At 37.5% G+C, this 25,409-nt stretch overlaps 1 protein-coding gene across 1 annotated transcript in view; it reads left to right on the top strand.

Moving 5' to 3' along the window:
* LOC144978466 (glutamate receptor ionotropic, kainate 3-like) overlaps positions 1-25,409 on the top strand; it is a 146,130-nt gene that overhangs the window by 55,949 nt on the left and 64,772 nt on the right. Inside the window, exons 3-5 of the mRNA XM_078924580.1 lie at positions 139-354; positions 5,540-5,714; positions 7,358-7,628. Of these exons, the coding sequence (XP_078780706.1) occupies positions 139-354; positions 5,540-5,714; positions 7,358-7,628 (662 nt within the window). The remainder of the gene's footprint in view (positions 1-138; positions 355-5,539; positions 5,715-7,357; positions 7,629-25,409) is intronic.

Raw genomic sequence — 25,409 nt, 5'->3', positions numbered from 1 at the left:
AAAACATAAATGCATTACTAAAAAAAAACTATTCTGGCGCTGATATGATCTTAAAGTGTCGCAATCGCCGTAAAACCCATAAAAAACAAAAAGAAGAAAAAAACGGATTGACCAGAAATAATGTATTCCATTTCGCAGGTGTTTTAGGAGTGCCAGGAAATAACGATGCGGCATTGTATCGGACCATCTCAGACGTTTTACTTCGGGAAGACATCAAAGCACGCAACAAGGAGAAGGATATCTCTTCAGTGACGGATGACGACGCATTGTCAAACAATTACTGTAGACTGACATTTGAAGAACTTAACTTTGACACCACCAACAGTAGTACAGTCATCAAGAGCTTGGATCACGGTAAATGCTCATCAATTTTTTGAGGTGCCGAAGAAACTCTGTATAGATAGAACGAAGATGACGTCACTCAGGTCTTTGTTATTGTTTTTTTTCCATCCACGTTTATGAGTACTTCTCAATAAACTGTATTAACCCACAACATTGCAATCCGGAAGTCTAACTGACCAACACACAAAACTCCGTGTAACCATGAAGTTTTATAGTCTGGATAATACAGTTAAGTGAGATTTACTCATAACCGTGGATGGCAAAAAACAATAACAAAACCCGAATGACGTCAACTTCGATCTATCTATTGTTTCGATATTGATACTTTGCGTTTAATTAAAAACCTCATAACATCAGCCAGAAATAACGTATCAACACACAAAACAATGTGTCACTGTAAACGTTTATTGTCTATTAATACAATTTAGTGAAAACTACTCATAAAAATGGCTAAAAACAACAACAAAGAGCTGAGTGACGTCAATTTCGTTCTATTTATAATATGTCCAAATAACGCAATAATATGTTCTTCGTCGATTGCGACTCGGGACAATTTTTTCTTATCAAGCGTATTGTTTTACTACCTGATTCAGTCCCCTGATCAGTGACTGCTTAATAATAACAACTTGAGACCACTCACATTGGGCCAGTCTTTCATTCAGTATTGTACAAAGCTTATTGCTGTCCATGTGTTGGTGATGTGTGAGTTTTGTTCACTTGGAGAAATCAGCAAGCATTTTTTTTTAAATGTTGATTTCATCAAAGTTTTCTTTATAGATACTGTGCTCTTGGCTAAGACACTCACAACATTTCCACCCGGATACAACGGAGCAACACACAAAACTGGTTAATACGGTTTAGTGAGAATTATGACGTCAACTTCATTCTATATATAACAGTATTCATTGTGTTGAACACCTCAAGAGGATACAATCTATGGTTACGCATCGGAAATTAGAGCGCATAAAAGATGTGTCATAATATGATTCTCTGCCCTCTGTTTGGATCTTAAGTGATGCATTAATGTTTTCAATAAATAAAAGATTTTTAAAATTCCCTTTATTCATCCAATAGGGGGAATTTGTCTCTGGGGTCTATAGATAGAACGAAGATGGCGTCACTCTGGCCTTTGTTATTGTTGTTTGCCATCCATATTTTTGAGTAATTCTCACTAAACTGTATTAACCAGACTATAAACGTTCAAGGTTCGATATAGATAGATGCGCGTGGCTAAGAAGCTCATAACATTGCCATCCGGAAGTATCACGAACCAACATACAAAGCTGTGTGTATCCATGAACGTTTATAGTCGGATTAATACAATTCAGTGAGCATTACTCGTAAACGCGGATGGCAAAAAACAATAACAAAGACCTGAGTGACGTCATCTTCGAACTATCTATAGATAGTATGCACTTGGCGAAGAAGCTCATAACATTGCCATCCGGAAGTATAACGGACCAACACACAAAACTATGTGTAACCATGAACTTTTATAGTGTGGTTGATACAAATTAGTGAGAATCACTCACAAACGCGTATGGCAAAATACAATAACAAAGGCTTGAGTGACGTCATCTTCATTGTATGTTGGTCCGTTTTATTTCCGGATGACAATGTTGTGAGCTTCTTAGCCAAGCGCACACTATCTATTGGAATAACCCAGGAATCAGCTGCAGTGCAGCGCCGCAAAGTGAGCTAGGGCGAGGTGACTTGCTCAAGGCCACACAACGCAGCGACGCGTGATCGAACTTGGTACCTGTCGGATACAAAGTAAAGACTGTACTGCTGAGCCACACTATTGGCTGAGGAAGGATGTTGGGTCCAAAACGTTTTGTTCTTTTTCGAAGCTGTCATAATATTCTTGTTTTTTCAAAACTTAAACCACATGTATTCTAAAAGATCATCTGGTAAATAATTTTGTATCTGATAAGCTATCAATCATAGGTGCAAGAATTCGATCTAGGATGATGAACCAGGCAGTAATAAATGGAGCCGTTTTGGTTTTTTTTTCTCCAAAATCTTTAGAAGCTTTTTAATATATATCACCCACTCACTCACTCACTCACTCACTCACTCACTCACTCACTCACTCATTCCCATGACCAGCTGATAGTCGGGGGGGGGAGGGGGGGGGGAGACATGCGGCTGCATATTTCACAACCTTACGCCATTCGTCACGGTCTCAAATCGCTAAATGTTTCTTCTTCTTCTACTTCGTCTTTCAGTTTATCCCGCATTTCGCAGGGTTGCCATAATGAATGCCACATCTCCGTGCATCTCGGTTCAATACATCATCTTCCTCCAAGCCCAATTCTTTAATATCGTCCTTTTCCCTTTTCCAGAAGGCTAGTAAGATCCCGGCCTGTCCACTCTTTGATATTGTCTTCCATAGTTTTTTCTATCTTCCTCTTCTCCTTTGTCCTTCTACAGTGCCCTGCCTAACAGTTTTAATAATATAATATGAAAACATTAAATCCTTGGACATTACAATTTTCATAGGTCAGCATGGCAGAATCGCTCAATATCATCAAGTTGGCCAAGTTTCTCGTCCGGTCCTGTTTTCCCAAGCCATTTTTGATTTTGTCAATCCATCTCTTTTTTTTTCTTTTTTCTTTTAATCTTTATTTGGTTTGCCTTTCCACCTTTTCCCGTTTAGTTTTACCCAAATCATCAAATCTCTTTATATGTCCTAATATTTCAATTCTATCTTTGGTGTTTTGCACCAGCCATTTTGATGTTATTTTCATTAGATTTCTTAGTTCTTCATTTGTTATTTTATCTAAACTTTTCATAACCCGTCAATGATAATTTCAAAAACTACAGCATTTATATAGAGCAATATCCACTAAACGTGCACAAAGCGCTTTACATCAACAGCAACGCTTAACATGTAGAACGAGACACGATGCCTATTAAGCGATATTAAAACTTTTCCGACAGAGACAACGCCGTTAACGGCTAGGTACTCATTTTACACATGAGTACAGTGAAAAAGGACTCAGCTATGCGCGGAGCGAGGCTCGAAACCACTACCTTCTGATCCGAAATATAATATTTCATATCAAACTGATTTTAATCTGTTTCTTGTACTTTATCATGGTCCGCTAAAACCACTACCGCTGGACAAACAATGGGCGGGATGGGTAGCCTGTTGGTGGCTCCCGCATTGTGATCTGGCTAATGCAATTTACCATACTCGATCCTAAATGAAAGAGTACCTGGATATCAGTAGTGTCGGATTTTATGAAGTTTTACCTCAAACATGTGACTTGCCTATCATGAAATTGAACTGTTTTTAATGGCCTGCGTGGGTGATAGATGATTCATTTCAAAAGTGCACATATGGCATGCGCACTTTGCTACAATCAAATTGCTCAATGTTTCTTCTTCTATGTACTTCATCTTTCCGTTTATCCCGCATTTTGCAGGGTTGCCATAATGAATGCCACATCTCCGTGCATCTCGATTCAATACATTATCTTCCTCCAGGCCCAGTTCTTTAATATCATCCTTTTCCCTATCCATCCACCTAGTCTATTGCTCAATTTATATATATATATATATATATATATATATATATATATATATGTGTGTGTGTGTGTGTGTGTGTGTGTGTGTGTCGCGAATACGGACCGGATATTATACAAAATGATAACTTTTAATGTTATGTTATAGTAAAATAAATCCTCAAAATTTGGTATATTATCTTTTGTCTCTCTCTCTCTCTATCTATCTATCTATCTCTCTCTCTCTCTATCTTTCTCTCTCATGCACACACTCTCTCTCATGCACACACTCCCTCTCATACACACACTATCTCTCATGCACACACACTCTCTCATGCACACACACTCTCTCTCATGCACACACACACTCTCTCTCATGCACTCTCTCTCTCTCTCTCTCTCTCTCTCTCTCTCTTTCTTTCTTTCTTTCTCTCTCTCTTCTTTCTTTCTTTCTCTTTATCTATCTGCCTCTGATATCTCTCTCATTCAAAAAGTCACACACACACACACACACACACATGCGCACATACACCCACACACACACACACACACACACACACACACCTAGTTCAAACGATTTAGAATTGCTTCCACATTGATAATTAGTCTTATTTTGTCTAGAAATATTTTCGTTACTAATTATTACCCGGTGTAATCTATTTGATTCATTCCAAAAACATAAAACAACACGTGTTCCACCACAATAAACAGATCAGTATCTCTCGATAGAAGTCTAATCTAGAAGACCAACCAATCACCTCCAACACTGCACGATAAAAAAAAACTTGAGAATTTATAAAGAGCAATATCCACTGATCGTGCTCAAAGCGCTTTAAAAGGGGTCCCTGACCAATAGCAACACGTAACATGTAGAACGGGACATGACTCCTATGTTGCAATTTTTTTCCGACAGAGACAACGCTGTTAACGGCCAGGTACTCATTGTCCGGTGAGAGAATGTGAGTAAAGAGCCTTTTTCAAGGACTCAACTATGCGCCGAGCGAGGCTCGAACTCAGGACCTTCCCTTCTGAAAGCGAGTGTCATACCAATAGACCACATAGCCGCACGATAAATTGAGCAGGTACCTCACACCTTTTCCTTGTGTGATCGGCGCAAGTAAGATGATCGTTTATAATAATATAAAGTAATATTCACTAAATGTGCTCAAAGCGCTTTACAAGGGACCCCTAGCCAACAGTAAAAACTTAACATGAAGGACGACATATGATGCCTATTAAGTAATGTTACAGAGTTTTCCCGACAGAGACGATGATGTTTACGACCAGGTACTCATTTTACACATAAGTATAGTGAGAAAATAAGAGTACAGGGGCTTTTCCAAGGATTCAACTATGTGTAGCTCAGATTTTAAGAACACATTTAATCAATTATCACTGATAAGAAAGGATTTACCGTAATACAAACGAAAAGCGACTTAAAGTTAGAGTGTTGTGGTATTCGTCATTCGTCCATTGTTGTGCATTCGATTGATCTCTAACACAGATTGTAACCGGGGCATTTCGCGGGAGGTCCCAGGTTTTAGAGTTTTTGCCAAGATAGGGGTCATTTAAATCGATCGATATTTGTATGAAGAGTTTTCTGACCAACTCTTGTAATACGCGTCTTTCTGGAGCACGGTAGTCAACCAGTTAATATATATTTTATTTTCTAAAAATTATATTTTCAGCAAGAAAGACATTCCAAGACCGTTCAATGGCAATAGCGGTGGGGCCCTTCATCCAAGTTTTTGCTTCCACCAATTACGTCATCACTCAACAGAGTCATCTGCTTACGTCACCGGCTGGACAGAACGCCGATTTGATGGACTCTTCTCGGGTCGTCTCCATATTTCCTGAACCCAGGTTAGCAATGAAGAATCGTTTGGTATATTTAAGTCCTGTTTTGTCTCTGTGTTAACATTTGAGTCGTCTATAAGGGGGACCTGCAATTCGTCTTTGTGCAGCTTTGAAGTTTGACAGTCAAATCAGGATAGGGAGTCCACTGGGTCGAGTAGCTTTGTGAATATATAATGTTTTGATATTTTCATTTCGCCTATCGAAGGTCTAGTATACCGTCTGGTGCGAAGGGCTATTGCTGAAACTAGTACAAAAAGACCTTGAAGCTGTTCTCTTCAATCCTTGGGGAAGACAATTCCAATTCCCTCTAGGAGACACCACGAGCATAATTAGGAATGGAGTCCCTCGTGGATCTGTTCTGACAACAATGTTGTTTTTAATGTCTATATTAGCGACATGCCGCACGCTTCCCCCATGAGGCTGGGATACGTGGACGATTGGGTACTCGTTACTCAAGTACTCAAGGTAAGGTGTGGACCCGTTTCGAAAGCGTGCTCAGTGAGAATGTTACCAAACTCAAACCCTACTTTGACAAGTGTTACCTGAAGATGAACACGTCAAAATCAGCGGCTGCAGCATTCCATCTATGCAGCGGCTGGCACACCCTGAAACTGAATGTCCTTATCCTTCTCCCAAATGAGCCTTGGCCGAAGTACCTGGGGGTCACGCTGGATCGCAGCCTTACCAATCGGGTCCATCTCGAATGTGTTGCCCGGAAGAAAGAGAAACTCAGTAGTCTTTTGAGGAAGCTGGTGAGAACAACTTGGAATGCCGATCAGGCGTTCCTGAGAACTTCGGCCCTGGCATTCGCCATTCCAGTATTGCGCTCCAGTGCGTGGTAATATACGTTTTAAGAAAGGTCTGTCTACATTCATCTATTGTAGAAGAGAAGGATGTGATCTACCAATAGTTTGTATTGAATACATGTTGACCAGTCGAAATAGTCAGCCCTCCAAGAATCCTACCATTGCTCACTATTTTTGGCACAGATGATTTTAAAATATGCAGCGCCATACAAAGCACCAATGTTATTCTATGAATCAAGGCGTCAAATTCTAGTGATTAATGCTCACAAACTGAAAAGCAAGCTTACTCGGCGTATAGGCATGTTGTGAAGATGGCTGTGGCTCTTTAAAAAAAAAACTATTTTCAGTAACGCTAAGCGGACGCGATGTACCCCGCAAAGACCGGTTGACAAATATTCTTGAGCGTACATGATTGCCATAAATTTACCATATTAGTGAGCCAAAAAAAATTAAATCTTAAATCTTTGTGAAGAATAAATCAATTTATTCAAGCACATAAACGGATTTAACATTTAAACAGTAGAATGTTATAAATTTTTTTAAAACTTGAGCTTTATATACTCAAAATACATTAAACGTTCTCAGAGCGCTTTACAGTTGGTCTCTGTTAGGTCATATATTTTTTTCGAAAGAAACAACGATGTGTATTCATTTACACTTGAGTATAGTTAGAGAATATGAATAAAGCCTTTTTTTCTAAAGACTCGACTGTGCGCTGCTCAGAGCGGGACTCGAACCCTGGACGTAGGTATGATCTACCAAAAAAAAAATGTTGTGACCTGAAAAAGAGACTTAAAATATCTATACAGGGCGCTAAACAGAAATACCTATTATTTCGTACAGTACAATGGCTGGTGGTATTGCAGAGATGGTGAAGCGTTTAGGCTGGACTGACGTAGCCTTTCTCTCAGACGATGACTTCTCACCCATGCTGAGTCTAAATCAACAAAGGATTAATGTTTGGCCCATCCGCCTATCCAAATTCATCAGAGAAAATTCTTCTCACCACGAGACAGACCTTCACAGGAGTCTGGTCGCCCTCAGACAATCCGAGAAAGAGAAATTCATCCTTCACACTCAGAATAGAGATGTAGTTCTAAAAGTCTTGCAAGCGGTGAGTTTTCCAACTCCTTTTTGTTTATTCGTCCGTTGTTTATTAAAATGTGTTTATTTCTGTTTGTTTGCTTGTTTACTTTATAACCCGACTGGTGGTGGTTGGCCAAGCCCTGTTGCGAAAATGAAAGGAGGGACTTTCTGTTGTGAAGCTTTTATTCTCTGTTGTCTTCTGGACTTTCCTACTCACCTCATTTCTTGTCATTATCAACATAAGTGCCTGCTCCACTCACTTTTCTGAACAGGGATGTGACTTGGTCTTCATAGAAACCCCTAAGCGCATTTCAGCTACGGCTCCCTTGGTGAGAAGGGAGAGGTCCGCGGCCATAACCAGATGGATAATGGAAGACAATATAATTTGAAAAAAAAATCAAATTAGCAGCGAAAGGATTAACGTGCTGATTTCTTAAATTAGAAAGAATGGTTTTGAAAAAGTTACCTGACAATACACAAAGGGAGTGAAAACCCTTTGTGTTGTGCTATGTTGTAAACAATGTGTTCGAAACTGTTATAACAAAATTTGGATCAAAGTTCAAAGGCTCTTTATGGAAAGTCTTAACAGTGTATTATTAAGTATAAACAAACTATTTTGGGAGCAAACTATAACACGTAGAACAGAATGAAGGTTAGCACCCGTTGCCTTTGGTTGAACTGCTTCATTTCAAGGTTTTAAAAGCTCGTGTTACATGCGTTGATTACCTCTCTCATTGACTTTTACATTGAGTGTTAATGAAATTTCATCTTTTCTCAACGAAATCCCAACGTTTTTTAAAATATAAATATCGAAGTCAGCTTTGAGAAGAGTGTTTCATCATGGTAGACATTTAGACCTATGTGGCCTTATGGAGCCGAGATTTCCGTAGTGTTAACTCTCTCCTTACCGACCATTTTCATGATTTTTCCAGAAATGCTATACCTAACCAACACAGAACTTGACTTTTGACATTCAAACTCATGAGAAATACGTACATTACTATCTAGATATTTTTGTGTAGTTTAACAAAATTGATTAAAAACGATTTTTCAAACATTTTTGTGAAGTGCAAAACAAATCTGATTAAGAAAAATGGTCATTGTATCGTAACAAATGTGACGATTTTCCTGTAGTTTGTAATGAGAGGGTTAAAAGAATAGTAATGATTGCTTCTTACCGACGTGTACTTATTTTTAGGCCTAGTAACCCAGCCTATTATGGGCTCATTATGTAATGGAAATACCTTCAGACCAACGCAAAATATTGTTCTGTATAACAATGTTTAACCAAACCCATGATTGCGGTGGGACATCGTGTCATTGAATTCTTTAAATTTCGGCAATGAACATTCAAATTTAACTGCAGCAATTCTAATTCAGAACAAAATTTCAAATAAACATAAGTCATTAATACTTTTTAAAATATAAACTTCACCTTAAAACCCGCATTATATGGGGACGATTTAGGTATTCTAAATTAAAATTTTTTGTCAAAATATTTTTTTTAAAATTTAACTCTCTCCTTACCGAACAATTTCAGGATTTTTCCAAAATGTCATAGCTATTCAACACAAAAATTAATTTCTTTACACTTTAACTCAGAAGCAACAAGAATTTAGACTGTCTACTATACTTAAATTTGTGCAGAAAAACAAGCTTTACAAAACAGCATAAAGTTCTTATGGCTAGAACAAATAATTTTCTCCAAATTTTGTGATTTACAAAATGAATCTGAAAAAGAAAATTGTGCCTTGAATCGTAACGAAAGTGACGATTTTTCTGTAGTTGATATGGAGGGGGTTAAGTACAGAGTATGTTTTATTGATTTCTGAACGCGACAAGAACTAAAATCTCACGTATCTCGGGATTTGTTTTTTAAAGTAAAACCACTTTTTTCACACGAGGTTCATTCCTCCTTAACCAGTTAACTGCTGTACCTCAGAAACAAGCGTAATTTAAAATTTGGCCAGAAAACTCAACCTTCAATTATCGATCGATTTAAATTACCCTCATCTTAGCAAAAAAATTCAAACCTGGGACCTCGCGAGGTCCCAGGTTTGAGAGTTTTTGCCAAGATGGGGGTAATTCAAATCGATCGATATTTGAAGGACGAGTTTTCTGGCCAAATTTTTAAATACGTGTCTTTCTAGAGTAAGGCAATTAACAAGTTAATACCACTCAGAGACGATTTGTCACGTGATATTTTTGCTTCACGTGTATTGGCCAGACAGGAGTTGTATGTCTGACGCTATGGATATTATAAGAGCTTACGGAAACCATGTATTTGTTTTGGCTGCCACGAATGAAAGCGAGCAGAATACAATAATTGTCAGTATTCCAGTGAAAATGAGGCGAGAAACTAATTTTATTTTTAAATTGCTTCCCTACCGGTGTTTCTTTTTTTTTTTACGAAACCCGCTGAAACCCGCCAAAACTCGCCGGAACCCGTCGAAACCCGCCAAAAACCATAGTCCCAGGTTTACTCCCCAATAGTGTACACTTTCCTGAGTCCCATGTGTACTCCCCACTGCTGCCTACTTCCCATAACTTTGTCGGGTTTCGGCGGGTTTCGTATAAAAGAAATCCCCTTTTCCTACTCATCTTGTAAGAAACAAAGAAAAAATTATTATTCTCTATTGTCTTCTGGCACTTTTCTACTCACTTCATATCTTGTTGTTACCAACATAAGTGCCTGCTCCACTCACTTTTCTGAATTAAAAATTCACCCCATACACCGGAGCATACTCAATGTCTCAATCGTTTCTATGTTATATGTTTGGGTTGAGAATATTGGCTATTAAGCTTAACTGCTGGTCAAAATTACTTCGCGATGGTGGTGTTCGAACGAATCGGCGGTCTCAAGAAGTGGGTGAGAGAGGGATCTAGAAATGACTTGGGTTTGAAACGAATATTTTTGTGTTCGTGGATAGCTCACACGGTAGAGCCACGCTCTCTCCTGCCAGGCGGAGGAGTCGTACCAATAAGGTCGCAGGTTCAAACCCCACCACCGCCGCGAAAAAATTTTTATTCTCTATTGTCTTCTGGCACTTTTCTACTCACTTCATATCTTGTTGTTACCAACATAAGTGCCTGCTCCACTCACTTTTCTGAATTAAAAATTCACCCCATACACCGGAGCATACTCAATGTCTCAATCGTTTCTATGTTATATGTTTGTGTTGAGAATATTGGCTATTAAGCTTAACTGCTGGTCAAAATTACTTTTCGATGGTGGTGTGCGAACGAATCGGCGGTCTCAAGAAGTGGGTGAGAGAGGGATCTAGAAATGACTTGGGTTTGAAACGAATATTTTTGTGTTCGTGGATAGCTCACACGGTAGAGCCACGCTCTCTCCTGCCAGGCGGAGTTGTCGTACCAATAAGGTCGCAGGTTCAAACCCCACCATCGCCGCGAAAAAAATTTTATTCTCTATTGTCTTCTGGCACTTTTCTACTCACTTCATATCTTGAAGAAACATCATGTGATGTTAGGTGTGGTTAGTGGCCGCATGGGTAGGAAAACTGTGTCACGGCGTTGTAACCATGGCTTCACTCGACTCGGATGTGGATGAGTATCGGATTTATTAGCAATGACTAAAATTGTAAGAGTACTAACACTTATTTATTGTAAGAAATTTTAAACAGCAGTCTCCAATAACAATCTAAGGGAAGATAAGAAGCATTTTGAGGCAAAATGAAACGTTGAAATTCTCTATTCAGATTCTGCCTTACTCTGGAATACATATACTTTAAAATTTGGTCAGAAAACTCGTCCTTCAAATCTCGATCGATTTAAATGACCCTCATCGTAGAAAAAAAAACCCTCTCAAACCTGGGACTTTTTATTCCAAGACGAGGGTCATTTTTTTGATCGATATTTGAAGGACGAGTTTTCTGGCGAAATTTTAAAATATGTTTTTTTCCAGAGTACGACAGAGACGTTTTTAGATATGTTTATCTATTTTAAATAAAGTAGATATTTTCCTTTAAACATTCTGTATAGATTTAGCGATGAAAATTTAGCGATTTGTTAAATAACATTTAACCTGTATTTCTTTTGACGCACGTCTATTTATGTGGACAAAGCTGCTAATCGAACACAAATTATATATGAGGTTATTTATCATTTTTGTAATTGAAAATAATTTATGCTTTAGTTTGGGACTAAATTTAAGCCCGTGATTGATTTGGTTAAATTGTACTTTTTTAAAAACTTCATTGTTAATGAGAATTGCGCTGTTTCAGAACAGATTTTTAAATAGTGTACAGGTTGAAGTCCAGCTAAGAGCGACTATGTGGTCTTGTGGTATGACACTCGCTTTCGGATCAGAAGGTCCTGGGTTCGAGCCTGGCTCGGCGCATAGTTGAGTCCTTGGAAAAGGCTCTTTATTCACTTTCGCTCACCGTACTCAGGTGTAAAATGAGTACCTGGCCGTTAACAGTGTTGTATCTGTCGGGAAAAAAATGTATTATCGCCTAACAGGCGTCATGTCTCGTTCCACATGTTACGTTTTGCTGTTGGTCGGGGACCCTTTGTAAAGCGCTTTGAGCACGTTTAGTGGATATTGCGCTATATAAAAAGTTCAAGTTAAAGTAGATTTTGCTCACGTCTGGATAGCTCATAATTCCAGAGTTCTGAATCCAGGTAGAATTTGGGTTTCATTCCTGAAATCGATGTCAATCCAATAATAAGGGAACTGGTTTTATTTATGTGTTCTAACGGAAAATAAATCATTCTATATACGGTACATAGACGCGTTCTATCAAAGGTGTAGCAAGCAATTAGAAGAGTGGTTTTCCAAAACTCCCTCACGCCGTTTTCCCCCATATTAAGATATTATCATTATTTCCCCTAAAATGTCTCATTCGGTCTATTATTTTATTATATTTAAACTTCAAATTCACACACATCATGGGAAATTTGTCTGCCACGTGATTCTTAAAATAACTTTTACGTTACAATTTGTTTCATGGAGGAAAAATCTCAAAAAATAGAAAAATAGACTTCACGAGTTTTGGAAAACAAGCCTTCGACAATTGTATGATGTCCGTATGGAACCCTAGATTGCTTACTTACTTATCCGAACCAGCGACCACCTGAGCTCTAGCCCTTCGGTCTAGGAACCCTAGATAAAATCTGGTTAAAATGGCTCTGGTGACTATTTTTGCGATTGAACCACAGCAACAACATACAACCTTCTTCAAAATATTTAAATTAGCATATATTGCTTTTTGACATAAAAACAAACCCATGACATGGAAACCAATTCTCATGGTAAAAATAACAAACTTTCTTTATTTTCAAAAGCGAAGTAATAGATAAATCTCCAATACGAACCAGGAACACCTCTGTGATGTTATGATAAGTTTTACTTCAATGATGTTATCTTTGTTGTGGAACTATTTTAATACATGAAGTCTACAACAGCCAAAACGAACTGTATCAGAATGATGATAATACAGGGAATTGAGTGTAGCCATTTTGACATTGCTTTCATCAGTAGTAATCAATATCAAAAGAAGGAGGGGGGGGGGGGGGGGGGGGAGGATTGGATACAGGATGATGCGGAGGAGGACTAGGAGAAGACGGTATGTATAAGGAAGGGAGGTTCGGAGGAAGAAGAAGAAGAAGAAGAAGAAGAAGAAGAAGAAGAAGAAGAAGAAGAAGAAGAAGAAGAAGAAGAAAGAAGAAGAAGAAGAAGAAGAAGAAGAAAAGAAGAAGAAGAAGAAAAGAAGAAGAAAAGAAGAAGAAGAAAGAGGAAGAAGAAAAGAAGAAGAAGAAGAAGGAAAGAAGAAGAAGAAGAAGAAGAAGAAGAGAAGAAGAAGAAGAAGAAGAAGAAGAGAAGAAGAAGAAGAAGAAGAAGAAAGAAGAAGAAGAAGAAAGAAGAAGAAGAAGAAGAAAAGAAGAAGAAGAAGAAGAAGAAGAAAGAAGAAGAAGAAGAAGAAGAAGAGAAGAAGAAAAAGAAAGAAGAAGAGAAGAAGAAGAAGAAGAAGAAGGAAGAAGAAAGAAGAAGAAGAAGAAGAGAAGAAGAAGGGAGAAGAAGAAGAGAAGGAAGAAGAAGAAGAAAGAGAAGAAGAAGAAAGAAGAAAAGAAGAGAAGAAGAAGAAGAAGAAAAGAGAAGAAGAAGAAAGAAGAAGAAGAAGAAGAAGAAGAAGAAGAAGAAGAAGAAGAAGAAGAAAGAAGAAGAAGAAGAAAAGGAAGAAGAAAGAAGAAGAAGAAGAAGAAGAAGAAGAAGAAGAAGAAGAAGAAGAAGAAGAAGAAGAAGAAGAAGAAGAAGAAGAAGAAGAGAAGAAGAAGAAGAAAGAAGAAGAAGAAGAAGAAGAAGAAAGAGAAGAAGAAGAAGAAGAAAGAAGAAGAAGAGAAGAAGAAGAAGAAGAAGAAGAAGAAAAAGAAGAAAGAAGAAGAAGGAGAAGAAGAAGAAGAAGAAGAAGAAGAAGAAGAAGAAGAAGAAGAAGAAGAAGAAGAAGAAGAAGAAGAAATAAGAGATCTCATGGGAGACAATAACTGGATTGGGATGTGAATCGCTTAATATCAAAAAGCGTCTTAAATATTTGTTTCTTTGAGCCATAAGACTAACACTCTTAGTGTTTTAAAAGTTAAACTTTTCCCTAGTGATTCCAAAATGTTCAATCAATTGAAAGAGAGTGTTAACTCTTTCTTTCTGAGCTTAACTTAGTAGGGTTTGATCGTTCTGCTGGGAGGAATAAATAAAGATAAAGATATATAAAGAATGCGCATTGAGAATGGCGAAATCATAAATTAAGGAATACAACCATTCTATTATTGATATCATGCTCACCTAATATTCTTTATGAAAGTGGTAATAGTTGTTCAAAGCCATTAGGTCCGTGGAGCCGAAGTTTATCCCAGTCTACAGCGTGAATGGGACAATACCAAGTACTTGCTACCTTTTGGACAGGACGTTAATCTATCGCAAAGTACTTCCCGCCAGATTTAGCAGACCCAGCTACCCAATCTCTGTTGGTTGGGCAGGCGGGGAGGGGGGATGGGCTATAAAAAAGTTCGACTGTATCCGGGATCGATTTCGGTCCATTTGTATGGAAAGTGAGTGCTCTACCAACTGAACTAACGGGACTCCCCGTGTAGTATACGTGGAATATATATATATATATATATATATATATATATATATATATATATATATAGAACTGTCTACATTTTCTCGTTTCGCCATTTTAAGTGTGCTACGCAATCCTGTAGTTGTATCCAACACACCATATGAAAAAATGCTTACATTCCAAACAGTCGAAACTGCGATCTACCAGCGAGGTACTCATTCTCACCTAAGTCGAGTGGAATTATGTGTTTAGCGTTTATTACGCCTCACCCGAGGACACCATTCCGGAATAATTATGGTTGCCCAATAGACTCGCCGGCCACAATTCAAAGTCGCTCGATCGTGTTGCAAGCTTGTCCCACACCGTCAATAATATCGGAAGCAATTTCAAAATAAAACAATACTGAACAATACTATATATAGATAGTTCGAAGATGACGTCACTCAGGTCTTTGTTATTGTTTTTTTTTTTTTTTTTTTTGCCATTCGCGTTTATGAGTAATGCTCACTGAACTGTATTAACCCGACTATAAACGTTCATGGATACACACAGTTTTGTGTGTTGGTCCGTTATACTTCAGGATGGCAATGTTATGAGCTTCTTAGCCAAGCACATACTATATATAGAACAATTTCACGGACTCACCATGCTCAATACGCTTCATAATGCTTCATTTATTACGCCCGCAGGAACAAATTTGGATTCTATACAATACAAACACCCGATTTGCATTAACAATCCTAAAATATTCGTTACTACCTCTAGGCAGGTTCTCATTATAACTAAGTCGAGCGGGGTAATACGTGTAAAGTGTTTTACCCACGACCACAATGCCAGGCAGAGTTAAGTCACCCATTTGGTCACTGAACACGGCCAAACATCGCTTGCTTTTGTTACAAGATGATAGACCACGTAAGAGGCCCCAAGCTCCGTGACCTAGTTTTAAAATTTAGCGTCTGAACTGCGATTCAACTCTAAAGGCTATGTCGTGGTCTTGTGGTATGACACTCGCTTTTGGATCGGAAGATCCTGGGGTTCGAGCCTCGCTCGACGCATAGTTGAGTCCTTGTAAAATGCTTTTTACTCGCATTCTCTCGCTGTACTCATGTGTAAAATGAGTACCTGGCCGTTAGCAGTTAACAGCGTTGGCTCTGTCGGCAAAGATTGTGATATCGCCTAATTGGCGTCATGTCTCGTCCTACATGTTAAGTTTTGCTGTTGGCTGGGGATCCCTCGTAAAGCGTTTTGGGCACGTTTAGTGGATATTTCGCTATAGAAATGCTATATTTCTATTAAATTAAGAAATTAAGGAGCAGGCACAGGTGTAAGATAAAGAACTGAACAAGAGTGTATGAAAGTTGCCAGACAAAGCAAGAAAGAAAAAAAAAACATCCCTAAAAATCAGTCATCCTCGACTGGGGATCGAACCTCAGACCTTCTTATTACCAAGTAATGGTAGCACGTCTGACCGGTAATCAGAAGGTCTGAGGTTCGATACCCAGTCGAGGTTGACTGATTTTTTAGGATGTTTTTTTTTACTCTTGTATTTTTTCTTTCTTGCTTTGTCTGGCACTTTTCATACACATTGGTTCGGTTCTTTAACTATTTTAAAACTCTCTCGAGTTCACCCTCATTGAAAATAGAACAAATTTGTTAGAGTACACATAACCTCAGGGAGTCAGGTACGACTATTTCCTTTTAAAATGGATAGCTTCCCTCTGAATACAAGTGGCATGAATTATGAAATCATTTTTTACTTATTCAAATATCAAAACAAGCTAATGTGTAGCTAATTCAAAAATAGATAAGTTGCTAATGACACACCTTGACTGCATATTTTGAGAGAAAAAGAAATGGATTAGCGGTCGTATAATCTGGTGCCCTGTGAAGATAACTTCATTTTACGCAAAAGTTTGCGTAGAGGTGAGAGAAAATCAGTTGGTTACGAGACGTATCTGCTGGTGGAGTTGTAATCTAAATTCTTGAAATTATGAATGGATTTTGAACTATCTGGATCTATCTTGAATTCGGAAATATGCAAGTTAAAATCGGGTCGGGAAGGGGGATGGGGAAAGGGGGGGGGGAGAGGGGCCTGTAGGGGTATAAGATAAAATTCGGTTTAAGGTGTGCATGAAAGAGTGCAAGACAAACAAAACATGTGGAAAATACATGAGCAACCATCCTTGACTGATGAGCCTCCGCAACAGGGGATCAAAATCCAATCTGATTGTCAAATATCTTCTGGGCTAACGAATTTCTCGGAGATTTTTGTTATCTGGCGAAAAATTTGAAAGAATAATTTTTCACTTATTCAATTAGATCTATATATATAACTTTAATATGCTTTTGATTCCAACCTGAATAAAATGGGTGTCAACAAAAATGTTGTCAAACATAATTAATTGTTGTCTGTGACAAATTAAAAAATTTTTTAATTAAAATTGAAATTCCCTTTATCCATCCCCAAGGGGAAATTTGTCATTAGGGTCAAGTCCAAGGGAAGACTGGAATAACCCAGGCATCAGCAGTAAGTAGTGCAGCGCCGAAAAGTGGGTGAGCTAGGGTGAGATGACTTGCTCAAGGCCACACAGCGCAGCGGCGGGTGATCGAACTCGGTACCTTTTGGGTACGAAGCAAAGTCCGTACAGCTGAGCCACCTTGTCCCATCTCCCATTTATTGAATTCTGTCGAACATGTCGCGTGTTTTGATCGCATGTTTGTTTTCAGTTAGGTCAATCTGTTTTAAAGGCGTTGCGTTTAAGTTGCTTTCATTGTGGATTTGGAACCACTGAACGGCTGAACCTAAAGTCTTTAACACACGCGTTAGCTTTTATATAGTACAATATCCACTAAACTTGCCCAAAGCGCTTTACAAGGGGTCCCTGACCAACAGCAACACTTAACATGTAAGACGTGACATGACGCCTGTTAGGCGATAATTTTATTATTTTTTTTCGGACAGTGACAATGTTGTTAACGGCCAGGTAGTCATTTTACACCTGAGTAAGGTGAGAGAATGTGAGTAAAGAGCCTTTTCCAAGGACTCAACTATGCGCTGACCCTCCGATCCGAAAGCGAGTGTCATACCACAAGACCACATAGCCGGGTGAATTTCCATAAAGTGGAGCAGGGAAACTTGGCCGCCCATGGCCGAGAAATTCTTCATCCATAACTTGAGTTGCTTTCTATCACCATGATCTGAGTCGTGTATTCTTTCCTTGAATAACAATGTGAAATTTGATGTAAGCTTCAATTCCATATACGAAAAAAAGATAAAATGGACGTTAGCGGTTTCCACTTTATCAACAAAACAGGATGAATTAATCACTACAGACGAATGAGATAATGTGGTAGTGGCGTTGTTAAGATGAATAAACAAAAACAATGTTTTTCATTTTTTTATATCATCACTCGACATTATCTTAATTGATTAATTCACGAAATATAATAGATAGATGATTTTACCTGTTCGTCATTAAAAAGGGGCACTTATAAATAGGAAGGCCCAATTATCAATTGCGCTAAAATCGTGTTTTGATCACTTCTAAATTTATAAACAACTACATCGAGTGATAAACTATCAACTAAATTATTTTTACAAACAACTTGTTATATTATTTTAATCTGTAATACCTGGATGCATTTAAATCTCTCTTTCATGATCTGTCTGATAATATTAGAAAATGGAAACATAGATTAATAGGCTATCAATTAACTCCCTTCAATTTGTAAACAACATTGGCGTTTTATATTTAAAAGACCGTAAATATACAATTTGTCAAGATTAAGGCATTGATAATTCAATGTACAGTATATGGAGAGAGTTACATCTAACAATTTGGTTCAGTTTCGATATACCAGCCCCCCCCCCCCCCACCCCCGATAGCTCAGTTGGTAGAGCACTGGTCTTTCAACCAAAGGGACCAATATCGATCCCAGGGTGCAGTCTGCCCCCCTCCCAATCTCTCTCTCTCTCTCTCTCTCTCTCTCTCTCTCTCTCTCTCTCTCTTTCTCTCTCTCTCTCACTCTCTCTCTCTCTCTCCTTGTCCACCAAGCACTGATTGGGTAGCTGGGTCTGTCATATTTGGCGGAAAGTACTTTGGGATAGCCTAGCGTCCTATCCAAGTTGTATCAAGCTCTTGTCCTTTTCACGCTATAGAACCCGGGATAAACTCCGGCTCTATGGGCCCTAATGGCTCTGACAGACTACAAAGAAAGATATTTTGCAAAAAGTTTAGTTTGGTGTCTTTTGAAAGAAAACTCCAAATATTAAATCAATTTTTATCAAAACCGCTACTGTGTTATGCACAGATACAAAATATTTCTAAATTGATGCCATGTGGCTGGACGAAATCTAATTTGATATTTCAATAACGACGTTACAAAGAGTTATCGCTTTGGCGCTCAAATTTCCGGAACAAGTTAATTTGATTGACATAAACAAATTGAATGGTTGGTTACTCATGATATATATATATATATATATATATATATATATATATATATATATATATATATATATATATATATATATATATTTGCCAATGTTATTGATAATTTACAACTGAAATTGACATAAAATGATCTCCTATCATCCGTGTCACTATGTCAGTAAATGTTTTAATCAAACATGATAACATAAATTATGATAGCATTTCTGTAAAGCAGAGGTCCAGGTCAGTTGTTAGAGCACTTGCTTCACACGCAAAGGTACTAAGTTCGATTCAGAAAAGTGAGTGGAGCAGGCACTTATGTTGATAATAACAAGAAATGAAGTGAGTAGGAAAATGCCAGAAGACAACAGAGAATAAAAACTTCGCGGCGGCGATGAGGGCTCGAACCCGGGACCTTACTGGTACGACAATGCGCCTGGCCGGGAAATCGTGTCTCCTCCGTATGAGCTATCCACGACCGGTCTGACACGCCCCTCCCCCCCCCCCCCCCCCCCCCGCACCTCTGTCCACCTAACAGTGATTGGATCTGTTTAGATTTGGTGGAAAGTACATTGCGAAAGACAAGCGTCCTATTAAAAGGTTAATAAAAATGTTGTTGCTCGAAGCTCGAAAGAAGACAATAAAGATAAGTATTGAATTGTAAACTTCAATTTATTAAACGAAGACAGATACTGTAGACGTTTCGGGCTTCCCCTTTATCAACAAAACACGATGAATGAAACACCTTAACTACGCCATTCAGACATCTCTCATTCGTCCTTTGTTATTTTTTTTTTCTTTTTCTTTTTTGTTTTTTTTTTGTTTTTTTTTTTTTTTGCTGTAAGGATGTAGTCGATAATTCAATAACAATTCTATGAATTCATTTCTTAAATTAAGTACAAAGCTAGAATCGTTTACACCGCCCTGTGAAAAATATATGATTTTTCATAACTAGTATGACACAAAAATAATTTGAAAAAAAAAATACAGACAGATAAGAGACGTGTTCTTATTTGCAGGTCAGATAACCCAAATCATTATGGGCTCATTGTTGTAGTGGAAATACTCTCTAATCAACGCAAAATATTGTTCATGACAAAAATTTAAAACCAGGCCCACAATTGGATTCAATAGTCTGATGTCACGTCGCCCAGCAACGGCGGCCATCGTGGTTCTAAACAAAGAAAATCGGTTCTCTCTATTCTTCCTGCTGGCTAGAACTTTTCATATGTCTTGTGATCAAAATGTGTAAAAGTCAAAACATGATCAGGTTTATAATGGGGTTTTTTTTTCCTCTGGATACACGTTTATGCTAGTCGGAGAAATATATCGTAAGGGCGTCCGCCATTGTTCCGATAGTTTAGAGCCAGTTACTAAGTTACCATGCGTCATTACGAGGGAAGTGAAGTTACGACTGTTGAAGCGTATTGCGTCCGGCTATCAGACCTGCTAACCTATGCACCTAGACAGTGGCGAATTGGTGACTATATTATCGTCCTCTTGACTATCAGCTCTGCCAACAATATGACATAATGAAACGATCTGAGAAACTCAAAAAAAATTCTCTTCTCTTGAAAAATACTAGAAATACTGCCAACCAATGTTCATGAGGTACAGGATAAAGACGATAAAATAGGATTCAATAGTCTGATATCACGTCCGCCCAGCAACCAGCAGCTTGGTTCTAAACAAAGAAAATCGGTACTTTTATTCTTCATGCTGGCTAGAACTTTTTCACGTGTCATGTGATCAGAATGTATAAAAGTCAAAACGTGATCAGATTGAAAATGTTTTTTCTCCTCTGGATACACTTTTATGTTCGTTGGAGAAGTATTTCATAAGGACAGTGATGAAGATAATGGCCGTTGTTCCGATAGTTTAGAACCAGTTGCTATGCGTCATTACGAGGGAAGTAACATCACGACTGTTGAACCCTATTAGTGGAGAAGGGTGTGTGAAAGAAAGGCAAAATAAAAAACCCAGAAAATTATAAAAGAAAGGAAATAATTAATTAAATCTAATGCCAGTCGACAGAAAAAAGCTCCAGGAACACGTCACACAATACCAGTTCTTAGGCAGTAGGGCATATATTATTTTCTTGATTGTGATTTTAAGTCTAAGACGTGGGAAGAAACTTTCTTTGTAAAAAAACAAAAAGCGTCTTATACGTAGGCTGCCACTACCTGCATTATGAAAACAACTCCAGCTGTTATTGCAGGTATATACACTGGCATTATTTCCACTGGTGCAATACAAGGCTCCATTCAACGAACGAGACGAGACGAGACGAGGTCGAACTTGCTGAACATTGATTGTTGTAGGTAACCCACCGCCTCTAATCTCTATAGATAGTTCGAAGATGACGTCACTCAGGTCTTTGTTATTGTTTTTTGCCATCCGCGTTTATGAGTAATGCTCACTGAACTGTATTAGCCTGACTATAAACGTTCATGGATACACACAGTTTTGTGTGTTGGTCCGTTATACTTCCTGATGGCAATGTTATGAGCTTCTTTGAGCGCATACTATCTATAGATGGAACGAAATTGACGCCACTCAACCCCTTTGTTATTAATTTTAGACATTCATGTTAGTGATTAGTTCTCACTAAATTGTGTCGATCCAACTATAGATAAAACGACGTCACTTGGGTCTTTGTTATTGTTTTTAACCAGCCAATTTTGTGATTAGTTCTCAATAAACTGCATTAACCCTCTTCTTACCACCCATAGGAAAATCGTCACATTCGTTACGATGCAGCCAGCAATTTTCTTATCCTGATTTCATTTTGTTTTAGCTATAGCCATAAAAACCCCACACTGTGTTGCAGAGTTAATTTTTCTGAACAAAACATAGAATATACTCGTTACTCTTCTGTCTGAAAAAAAAATATATTTTTGTGTTGAGTGAGTATGAAGTTTCGGGTAAAATAATTCTGAAAATAGCTGGTAGGGAGAGAGTTAATCAGACTATAGATAGAACAAAGTTGACGTCACTCAGGTCTTTGTTATTGCTTTTTGCCATCCCCGTTTATGAGTAATGATCACCAAACGGTATTAACCATACTATAAACGTTCAAGGTTACACATAGTTTTGTGTATTGGTACGTCACATCCAGCTGGCGGATGGTGTGAGTATTTTACGAAAACGATAACTTAAATTATGACTGGGTGATGCGGAATTTCAAAACTGAATGTAGGGTGAATGCAGTTAGAAATACAAAAATTTGAGACACAGGAAGTTGGATCAATTACATTCATTCTTCTAAATGAGGTTTATAAATTCCAATAAAATTTCATTATTTGAATATAAAAAGTAAATTTTTGGTTTGAAGTTCATCCCGACATAATACTACCGTACACTTGAAAAGCACGTATTTAGAAATTTGGCCAGAAAACTCGTCCTTCAAATATCGATCGCGAAGTCCCATGTCTGAAAGTTTTTGCTAAGACGAGGGTCATTTAAATCGATCGATATTTGAAGGACGAGTTTTCTGGCCAAATTTCTAATTATGTGTTTTTACATAGCAGGGCAGAATACTGATTCGTGCAATGGGTAATAATTTCTTTAGTTGGCAGCATTTACTATTATGCTGCATTCTTTATAAAAAAACACGTATTTAAAATATTCTTGCCAGAAAACTCGTTCTTAAAATGTTGATCGGTTAAAATGACCCTCCTCTTCACAAAACCCTGGCACTTTGCAAGAATCAATTACATCTACAGTAGTTGTCATTGAGAAGCGCAATCAGTAAGAGAAAATAATCCAACGCGAGTCAATAAAATGATGCATATATTCTATTCGTTTCTTGCAAGTATAGATCTAGATTTCTTTTTAAATGTTTTTATCGTTAGCACATTGAAGAACAACAGTGTCTTTCTATTCAAACGTGATGAATGACAATATTGTGCTGTAACAAAATTTCTGGTCTCACCGTTTTAAAATTTACTATTTAAAGGAAATGCATTGTATGTTTTTTGTACAAAGTCATTTTTTAGTAATGATCACCAAACTGTATTAACCAGACTATAAACGTTCAAGGTTACACACAGTTTTGTGTATTGGTACGTTGTATTTCCGGATGGCAATGTTGTGAGTTTCTTAGCCAAGCACACAGCATCAATAGCTAGATAAGACAGCAGTGAAAATTGCAAGAACTCTGCAACAAAACATAAAACAACGCATCGCAGGCCACCCATCTTGTATGAAATAGAAATTTGATTCCTTATGACCTGCTGTTTGGAATAAATGAATTCTGTCTAAATGCAATACAAGCATGGTGAAAAGATGAGAATTTTCTATAAAAACTGTCCATATTTACCAAATTCATAAATAAATATGCCTTTCCCGCGGCTACAAATGATGACGATTCAGCATTCCTTGAAGAATTACGTACATAACCAGTGATGCCAATGATCTTTTTAATATGCATTGACAGGAATTACCTTTGTTGTTCAAACAATTAAATCGGGGAGGGGGAGGGAGGGGGCATAAAATTATAAGGAAAAATTAAACAAACAAGACACTGAATCAGAACTGGATTTCAAAATGCAAGAAATAAAATAGATAGATATCTATTCCTTCACTTAAACTGCTTTGTTCAGAAATGAAGAAAAGTTATGTGATTTTTCTTAAATCGAAATTTTATACGCATTCTACTTGTTCCCGGGGTTAAGTGGACTTAAGTGAAAATCATCTCTCTCTCTCTCTCTCTCTCTCTCTCTCTCTCTCTCTCTCTATCTATCTTTCTCTCTCTCTCTCTCTCTCTGAAACAATAATAATAATGATAATAATAATAATAATAATAATAATAATAATAATAATAATAATAATAATGATAATAATAATAATAATAATAATAATAATAATAATAATAATAATAATAATAATAATAATAATAATAATAATAATAATTAATAATAGTGGTAGTCGTGGTAGTAGTAGTAGTAGTAGTAGTTGTAGTAGTAGTAGTAGTAGTAGTAGTAGTAGTAGTAGTAGTAGTAGTAGTAGTAGTAGTAGTAGGAGGAGGAGGAGGAGGAGGAGGAGGAGGAGGAGGAGAAGGAGGAGGAGGAGGGGAGGAGGAGTTGTTGTAATATTAGTAGTTGTGTTACTGGAATTGGTGATGGTAGTAGTAGTGCTTAAGCTGTGGTGACGGTGGACGTGGTGGAGATTGCAAAAGTAATAATTTCTTTCGGTCCTTTGGTTGGATTCTGTATCGCCAAGTTTTCTGACGAAATAGATATATGTTGGTACCTAATAGTTATTAAAACACTCATTCAACACACAAACGGACCTGCTTTGATTCGGCGTCTCATTGATTTTGCAACTGTCTTTCTTTCTCACAGTAAGGTAACAAACAACTATTGATGCTGCTTGTTAAACAGATAAAGAATCAAGGATGGCATGAGTATAGGCCGACTTATACATATAGGCAGGTCCGACATCCGGACCGACTTATGGGCCTAGTTTAATATTATTGTCATGGACAATATTTTGCGTCATTTTTAAAACATATTTCCATTACAACAATAAGCCCATAAGGAATTGGGTTATCAGACCTACAAATATGTGCACGTCGGTATAGGCATAGGCGACATGATATCCTGATGACTATGGACTCTAGAATGAAATTTGATCAATTTACTGCTAACTGAGCAGTCCAGACAGAAATAAATTTTGTATACTCTCAAAATCGAACTCTCGTATCTAGTTCCTTCACGAGCTGTTTCAATGTACAAACCTATTTTATCAACAGAAGAACGTAAAACAGGAAATGGCAATTATCACCTATAAAAAGAAGGTTTTGTTACCTTATATTTCATATTGATTCCTTCTTCCCTGCCTTAGTCAAACATATACATCTCTTTTCTTGCATCATTTTACTCGTAGATCAGTTTCAAAAAATAATTTGATTAAGACTGACAACCCAATGAAATAACATGACATTTATCAAGACAAATCCTGTTGAATTTCGTTATTGCAATCTACTCCAATTACTTGTTAAGCTTTTCTACGTTCAAAAAGTATTAAACAAAAATAAATGTAACACCTCCCCAAAAAAAACAAACACGGATTGTTTTGGGCTCAAAACCCTTGTCCAGCCTTAAACAAAATAAAAAAACAAAAGAAAACTCCAACAAAACAATGAAAACATAAATACTTCCGTCGATCTCGTGTATTTTTAGTAATGTATTTATATTGTCATTGTTTTTCACACACTTCCACATTCACACACAATTTTCTCTCCCTTATATATTATTGTTTACATAAAATTCATTGTTCAATATTGAAAAGATC

This window comes from Berghia stephanieae, chromosome 8, assembly GCF_034508935.2.
Source record: "Berghia stephanieae isolate SIO BIC M18660-M18661 chromosome 8, UCSD_Bste_1.3, whole genome shotgun sequence".
Taxonomy (NCBI): Eukaryota; Metazoa; Mollusca; class Gastropoda; order Nudibranchia; family Aeolidiidae; genus Berghia; species Berghia stephanieae.
The sequence above is the reverse complement of the archived record's forward strand: the minus strand, read 5'-3'. Positions and strand labels throughout refer to the sequence as shown.